Source organism: Cebus imitator, unplaced genomic scaffold, assembly GCF_001604975.1.
Source record: "Cebus imitator isolate Cc_AM_T3 unplaced genomic scaffold, Cebus_imitator-1.0 Scaffold183, whole genome shotgun sequence".
NCBI classification, from domain to species: Eukaryota; Metazoa; Chordata; class Mammalia; order Primates; family Cebidae; genus Cebus; species Cebus imitator.
The window spans coordinates 3,810,898-3,819,820 of record NW_016107498.1 but is presented as its reverse complement, the minus strand read 5'-3'; the positions used below and the strand labels follow the sequence as shown (position 1 = coordinate 3,819,820).

Below are 8,923 nucleotides of genomic sequence, written 5' to 3'. Positions count from 1 at the left end.
AAAACAAAAAAAGGATAAATAAATAAATACTGAATCGAAGACCAATAAAATTAGCCATAGCTTCAAAAAAAAAAAATGCTGTCTATTATTAAACTTACTACATAACACCAAAAAAGTACAAACAACAAGTTATTAGAAATCCATTTTGCACTACAAGGGGTGGAGGGTGGAGAAACAAGAATAAAATCTTTGGGCTTAAAAAAAAACCATCTTCTTCAAGATAAGTAATAGTAATATACTGTGCTGTCATCATTTATAATAGCCCCTATGTCCTGCCTAATTTTCCTTCATCCCTTTCTTACTGTACTCCAATTAGAGTGTGGTGGGTTTTTTAATTCCTCAGAGATAACCTAGGTCTTTCCTACATTTGGTTTCTACTATTTACATTACTTTTAACCCATTGTCCTCTATATCTTTGCTTAAATAACTTCCCTGACCTCAAACCCAGGCTGTCCCCTTTTACAATGTAGCTGCAGAGCACTCACCTCTGTACCCAGCATACAGATATCTGTGGCATTATTTAATGTCCTTCTACTCAAGTTCCTCGAGGGCAGGCACTTGTCTGTTCTGTCTAACACTATATTCCTAGCCCCTAATGTAATGTATAAGTTCAACAAATATTTGTGAAATAAATTGAATACAGAGGAGAAAACGAATTTAAGGTAAAATTTATCTACTTTACTGTATGATAAATTTGAACTGCAGTTGTTTTTAGAAACAAGTAATTTCTATGCAAATGAGTAGTTGTTAATAGACAAAACAAAAAAAGTGCTATTTAAGATTAGATAAGCACTTTGGAAGAATTAAAAAAAGATATTAATTATCTATATATCAAAGCTGGTCTTCAAGTAACTTCAACAAAGTGCAAATCTGTCAACTTGGATTTGCCGAACATATAAAAGTACATTTAACTAACCAAATCTGTAAATTAAAAGTTAACTTACTGAGAATAGCCTTCTCTAATTCTACATTAGTGGTTTTACTAATTTATATTCCATATATTCATAAAATAAACATAAATCATTAAACACAACCTTATGACATTTAACAAATTGTGGCTACTTGAAAGTTCACAAAAGCACACAACAGAAAATTAAACTAAAATGTTTAAAAATACTACATATGGACCAAGGTGGTGGCTCACGTCTATAACCCCAGCACTTTGGGAGGCTGAGACGGGTGGATCACTTGAGGTCAGGAGTCCAAGGCTAGCCTGGCCAAAATGATGAAACCCTATCTCTACTAAAAATACAAAAAATTAGCCGGGCATGGTGGTGCATGGCTGTAATCCCAGCTACTTGGGAGGCTGAGGCAGGAGAATCATTTGAACCCGGGAGGGAGAGGTTGCAGTGAGCCGAGATCATGACACTGTACTCCGACCTGGGCAACAGAGCAAGATTCTGTCTCGAAAAAACAAAATAAAATACTATATGTAAAATTTATAATAGTTTCTAGTAGTAACTTTTTGTGAACCCCTATTATGTGCAAGCCACTGTACTGTTCTATAGACATGATCTCATTTAGTTTCCACGATAACCTTAGGAGGTATTATACTAAATCTCTGTTCTACTAAAAAACTAAATACAGACATTAAGTGATCTGCTCAATGTCCTTCAGATTGTCTGTGAGAGGTGGAAATGAGTTGAAATTCACAGGTTGATGCAAACTGCAGCTCATGCTCTTAATCTCATATTTCAATATAATAATAATATATCGGGTCATTTCAGTTCTGGGCGCTTGAAATATTTTAGATTGCAATACAAAGAACATGGGAAAAAATAAGACAGCTCTCAGATTTACATGGTTAATGAGAAAATTTTCTAGCAGTGATAGATACCATTAATTTATTTTAAAAGTCTTTATTGTTATGAAAATTAATCCCAAAGTTTCCCAGGATTTTCAAGGTTTTCTTGCCAGACTAGGTTAATATAAAATATCCTGTGGTATTTCCCTTTTTTTTTTTTTTTTTTTTTTTTTTTTTTTTTTTTTTATAAAAAATTTCCTTTGTTTTTTTCTTTTTTTTTTTTTTTTTTTTTTTGAGATAGAGTCTTGCTCAGTTGCCCAGACTGGAGTGCAGTGGTGTTATCACAGCTCACTGCAATCTCTGCCTTCCAGGTTCAAATGATTCTCATGCCTCAGCCACCTGAGAAGCTGGGATTATAGGAGTGTGCCTCCACACCCAGCTAATTTTTTTTTTTTGTATTTTTAGTAGAGATGGGGTTTCATCATGTTGGCCAGGTTAGTCTCAACCTCCTGGCCTCAAGTGATCCGCCCACCGTGGCCTCCCAAAGTCCTGGGATTACAGGCATAAGCCACTGCACCCGGCATCCTATGGTATTTCTTAAAGTTTTACAATTATTTAAAAATATATGAAACAATTTTGCTGTATGTCATACTATTCTTTCCTTTAAAAGATAGTCAAGGCAACATCTAAAATTTAGCTCAGGGAGTAATTTCTTGAGGAAGAGTATCTGCCAGATTTTGGGGTAGGAACCCCAATTCAAAATCTATTTTTATTATTTAAACACTGCATATAATGATACTCTTCCTTCTCTTTTTCCCCATAGTAGAGATAAACTTGCAAATGGTTCCCAAATACAATATGCCTAAAAAAAGAAAAAAGAAAAAGAAAAGCTGAAAGCATCTGTTATATGTTGGGAAGGCAGACCTGAATACCTATTAAACTGCTGTATGTCTCTGCTCATTTTTTCCAGATTAAGTAGATGTGGTCAAATTAACAGCAAATTTCATTGCATTCAGTGTAGTCATCTGCTCAACGAATTGTGTAGTATTGCACAAAGGAAAATTTATTTTATTTTACCACAATCAAATTTATTTTAACGTGTGAAATTTATTTAAGCTGAAAAACAAATTACTAGTAAAGCTGTAGAAAATGCCATTCTTTGGGGTGGCCTTAAACAGATGTTATTATTGGTACTGGTGATTTACATATAAAATGTACAGTATACATTACTTTCCTTCATTATTTTAAATGCAAACACTAACTTGAAACAAATTACCTTGCTTCTGTTCACAGTTCACAGCACAGCCTAAGATGAGCTGAAGCATCCTTCCGAGCTCTGCCGCATCAGAATGCTCCCCAATAAGGTTCACATCAGGAAGGGTAAAGTCATTAATTTGCTGTCCTAAAATCTGAATGGAGATAAAAGGATTATAATTGCATTTACATTTATATGACCAAAAAAAAAAAAACCCAAAAACTTGATTGAGGTTAGTTTGTTATTACTAGAAACTCATTGCCAAGGACAGAGTGACTATGTTCCATTTCACTCCCAATTTCTATTTTTACCTCCCATACCTAAATTATAAATATTTTGAGTAACAGCAACTTAGTCCCTAATCTGGTATGTGGCATGTACATCAATCAAAAAACACCTGAGTACTCCAAGAAGAAATGGGTGTATACTCTCTGAAGAAGTAGAACTAGAGAGGTTATGAACTAGGGGGTACCAAAAAGGGCTTAGATTAAACATAAATTCATGTCCCCAACAGTAAGATTCCCACTAGCCACCTTCACTCCATTTGATTCCCAAATGACTGGCAGCAAAATACCTATATCAGGGAAGAGCATGAAGGATTTCTTTATGCGGACTGAATGTTCCCACATGAAATGACTTACATGTAGACAAATGGGCACGTCTCTGCCTGATAATCCTACAGTGAAATGTACCACTCAAAAAGCACCCCCAACTCAGATTCCAATCAGCTTTTTATAGTGGTTTACTTTTAAATGTCAACAAACAACCAAGGACCACCGAGATACCTGAGAAGTATCCAACATTAAAAATAGACAAAAACAATGAAAGCAAACTCAGAGGAAAGTAAGCAATGCAGCAAGTGAAAGAAAATAAAATTTTAAACATTCTGTAACTAGATTATACACAGGTGGTAAAACTATCAAGACAAACAAGAAAATAATTATTTAAAAACTTGGGAATCATGGTTTTCTGTGGATAGGAGGTGAAGAAAGAGGTTATGATCAAGAAGGTAAACCAAGCCCTGCTAGGTGCTGGCAACATTCAACTGACCTTATTTATTTGAGACAGAGTTTCACTCTTGTTGCCTAAGCTGCAGTGCAATAGCATCATCTCAGCTCATTGCAACCTCTGCCTCCCAGGTTCGAGCGATTCTCCTCTGTCAGCCTCCCAAGTAGCTGGGATTACAGGGTGTGCCACCACACCCAGCTAATTTTGTATTTTTAGTAGAGATGAGGTTTCACCATGTTGGTCAGGCTGGTCAAAGTGCTGGGATTACAGGCATGAGCCACTGTATCCAGACAAAGGACTGGTATTTTAGATGGATGGTCAAAGAAGCCCTCCATGCTAAGGTGAAAACAGCAGAGTCCTGGAATGAAGGGGCAGACCACACAGTTATAGGTGGCGGGGATACAACACAGGGGTTACCAGTCAGTGTCTAGGGAAGGGGTGGAAGATAAGGTGTAAGAGTCAGGATGGGGGAGGCATGTCACATAGGTCCTTATAAGTTATGTCAAAGATGTGGGTTTTATTATGAATAAGGAAATCAAATTGAATTACAAGAACAGAAATACACCACCAACCAGATTAAATTTTTCTCCTTGAATAGGAAAATCAATTTCTAGAAGGACATAAAAGAAACTGCTAACAGTGATGCCCCAGGAGGAAACTGGGTAGTGTAAAGTTAAGAAACGAATAAAATTGGCCAGGTGCGGTGGCTCATGCCTGTAATCCCAGCACTTTAAGATGCCAAGGTAGGTAGATCTGAGGTCAGGAGTTCAAGACCAGTTTGATCAATATAGTGAAACGCTGTCTCTACTAAAAATACAAAAATTAGCCAGGCATGGTGGTGGGTGCCTGTACTCCCAGCTACTAGGGAGGCTGAGGCAGGGGAAATTGCTTGAATCCAGGAGGCAGAAGTTGCAGTGAGTCGAGATTGTGCCACCGTACTCTAGCCAGGGCAACAAAGTGAGACTCCGTCTCCAATAATAAAATAAAATAAAATAAACAAAATGAAAAGACCCAAACCTACGTTTGATTAGTGTACCTGGAAGTGATGGGGAGAATGGAACCAAGTTGGAAAACATTCTTCAGGATATTATCTAGAAAAACTTCCCCAACCTAGCAAAACAGGCCAACATTCAAATTCAGGAGATACAGAGAACACCACAAAGATACTCCTCAAGAAGAGCAACCTCAAGACACATAATCGTCAGATTCACCAAGGTTGAAATGAAGGAAAAAATGTCAAGGGCAGCCAGAGAAAAAGGTGGCGTTACCCACAAAGGAAAACCCATCAGACTAACAGCAGATCTCTCTCTGCAGAAACCCTACATGCCAGAAGAGAGTGAAGGGCCCAATATTCAACATCTTTTTTTCTTTTTTTTGAGATGGAATCTTGTTCTGTCACCCAGGCTGGAGTGCAATGGCGCAATCTCGGCTCACTGTAGCCTCTGCTCCCCCGGTTCCACTGATTCTCCTGCCTCAGCCTCCCAGGTAGCTAGGATTATAGGCACACGCCACCATGCCCGGCAATTTTTGTATTTTTAGTAGAGATAAGGTTTCATCATGTTGGCAAGGCTGATCTCGAACTCCTGACCTCAAGCGATCCACCTACCTTGACCTCCCAAAGTGCTGGGATTATAGGCATGAGCCACTGTGTCTGGCCTCAACATTCTTAAAGAAAGGAATTTTCAACCCAGAATTTCATAACCAACCAAACTACTCTTCATAAGCAAAGGAGAAATAAAATCTTTTACAGACAAGCAAATGCTGAGAGATTTTGTTACCACCAGGCCTGCCTGACAAGAACTCCTGAAGGTAGCACTAAATATGGAAAGAAAAAAACTGTACCAGCCACTGCAAAAACATACCAAATTGTAAATACCATCAACACTCTGAAGAAACTGCATCTACTAACGGACAAAATAACCAGCTAGCATCATAATGACAGTATCAAATTCACACATAATATTAACCCTAAATGTAAACGGGCTAAATGCCCCAATTAAAAGACACAGACTGGCAAGCTGGATAAAGAGTCAAGACCCCCATTGGTGTGCAGTATTCAGGAGACCCATCTCATAGACACACACAGGCTTAAAATAAAGGAATGGAGGAATATTTACCAAGCAAATGGAAAGAAAAAAAAAAGCAGGGGTTGCAGTCCTAGTCTCTGATAAAACAGACTTTAAACCAACAAAGATCAAGAGACAAAGAAGGGCATTACATAATGGTAAAGAGATCAAGGCAACAAGTAGAGCTAACTATGCTAAATACATTTGCACCCAATACAGGAGTACCCAGACACATAAAGCAAGTTCTTAGAGACCTACAAAGAGACTTAGACTCCCACACAATATAGCAGGAGACTTTGACACCCCACTGTCAATATTAGACAGATCAACGAGACAGAAAATTAACAAGGATATTCAGGACTTGAACTCAGCTCTGGATCAAGCAGACCTAATAGACATCTACAGAACTCTGCACCCCAAATCAACAGAATATACATTCTTCTCAGTACCATATCATACTTAATCTAAAATTGACCACATAATTAGAAGTAAAAAACTCCTCAGCAAATGCAAAAGAATAGAAATCATAACAAACAGTCTCTTAGACCACAGTGCAATCACATTAGAACTCAGGATTAAAAAACTCACTCAAGGCCAGGCTCGGTGGCTCACGCTGTTATCCCAGCACTTTGGGAGGCCATGGCGGGTGGATCATGAGGTCAAGAGATCGGGACCATCCTGGCCAACATGGTGAAACCCCCCGTCACCACTAAGAAATATAAAAATTAGCTGGGTGTGGTGGCACTTGCCTGTAATCCCATCTACTTGGGAAGCTGCGGCAGGAGAATCACTTGAACCTGGGAGGTGGAGGTTGCAGTGAGCCAGGATCCACCACTGCACTCTATGCACTCTAGCCTGGCAACAGAGCAAGATTCCATCTCAAAAAAAAAAAAAAGAAAGAAAGAAAAAGAAAGAAACTCACTCAAAACTGCACAACTACATGGAAACTGAACAGCCTGCTTCTGAATGACTACTGGGTAAATAGCGAAATTAAGGCAGAAATAAGTAAGTTCTTTGAAACCAATAAGAACAAAGACAAAATGTACCAGAATCTGGGGGACACAGCTAAAGCAGTGTTTAGAGGGAAATTTATAGCACTAAATCCCCACAGGAGAAAGTGGGAAAGATCTAAAATCAAAACCCTAACATCACAATTAAAAGAACTAGAGAATCAAGAGCAAACAAATTAAAAAACTATCAAAAGACAAGAAATAACGTAACTCAGGGCAGAACTGAAAGAGAAGAGACACAAAAAACCCTTCAAAAAAATCAATGAATCCAGGAGGTGGTTTTGTGAAAAGATTAACAAAATAGATAGACTGCAAGCCAGACTAATTAAGAAGGAGAAAGGAATCAAAGAGACACAATAAAAAAATCATAAAATGGATATCACCACTGATCCCACAGAAATACAAATTACCATCAGAGAATACTATAAACACCTCTATGCAAATAAACTAGAAAATCTAGAAGAAATGGATGAATTCCTGGACACATACACCTTTCCCAAGACTAAACCAGGAAGAAGTCGAATCCCTGAATAGGCCAATAACAAGTTCTGAAATAGAGGCAGTAATAACCTACCAACCAAAAAAAGCCCAGGACCAGACAGATTCACAGCCTTATTCTACAAGAGGTACAGAGTCATTCAGGTAGGCTTGCATATGAATACAGACAAACAAACAACAAAAAAAGAGGTACAAAGAGGAGCTGGTACCATTCCTTCTGAAACTATTCCAAACAACAGAGAAAGGGGAACTCCTCCCTACCTCAGATGCTAACTGAGGCCAGCATCATCCTGATACCAAAACCTGGCAGAGATACATGCAAAAAAGAAAATTTCAGGCCAACATCCCTGAAGAACATTGATGCAAAAATCCTCAATAAAATACTGGCAAGCTGAATCCAGCGGCGCATCAAAAAAATTATCCACCACGATCAAGTCGGCTTCATCCCTGGAATGATGTAAGGCTAGTTCAACATACGTCAATGAATAAATGTATTCCATCACATAAACAGAACCAATGACAAAAACCACGTGATTATCTCAATAGATGCAGAAAAGACCTTCGATAAAATTTGACACCTCTTCATGCTAAAAACTCTCAATCAACTAGGTATTGATGGAACATATCTCAAAATAATAAGAGCTATTTATGACAAACCCACAGCCAATATCATACTGTATGGGCAAAAGCTGAAAGCATTCTCTTTGAAAACCGGCACAAGACAAAGATGCCCTCTCTCACCTCTCCTATTCGACATAGTACTGGAAGATCTAGCCAGGGCAATCATGCAAGAGGAAGAAATAAAGGATACTCAAATAGGAAGAGAGAAAGTCAAACTGCCTCTGTTTGCAGATGACATAATTGTATATTTAGAAAACCCTACTGTCTCAGTTCAAAATCTCCTTAAGCTGATAAGCGACTTCAGCTAAGTCTCAGGATACAACATCAATGTGCAAAAATCACAAGCATTCCTATACCCCAATAACAGACAAACAGAGAGCCAAATCATGAGTGAACTCCCCTTCACAATTCCTACAAAGAGAATAAAATACCTAGGAATACAACTTACAAGGGATGTGAAGGACCTCTCCAAGGAGAACTACAAACTAATGCTGAAGGAAATAAAAAAGGACATAAACAAATGGAAAAACATTCCATGCTCATGGACAGGAAGAATCAATATCATGAAAATGGCCATACTGCCCAAAGTTATTTATACAGTCAATGATATCCCCATCAAGCTACCACTGACTTTCTTCACAGAATTATAAAAAAAAAACTGCTTTAAATATCATATGGAACCAAAATAAAGCCTAAATAGCAAAGACAATCCTAAGCAAAA

General features: G+C 38.0%; 1 protein-coding gene and 1 long non-coding RNA gene across 3 annotated transcripts in view; one reads left to right on the top strand and one right to left on the bottom strand.

The window, feature by feature from the left end:
- The window catches only part of HOOK3 (hook microtubule tethering protein 3), a 122,405-nt gene that overhangs the window by 74,915 nt on the left and 38,567 nt on the right, over window positions 1-8,923 (bottom strand). For both annotated transcript variants that reach the window (XM_017545975.2, XM_037744767.1), the window contains exon 5: window positions 3,021-3,153. In XM_017545975.2, the coding sequence (XP_017401464.1) occupies window positions 3,021-3,153 (133 nt within the window). The remainder of the gene's footprint in view (window positions 1-3,020; window positions 3,154-8,923) is intronic.
- Window positions 7,579-7,898, top strand: LOC108316208. Its single transcript, XR_001830231.1, has 2 exons — window positions 7,579-7,709; window positions 7,771-7,898. It is a non-coding gene; the product is annotated as an uncharacterized LOC108316208 (long non-coding RNA).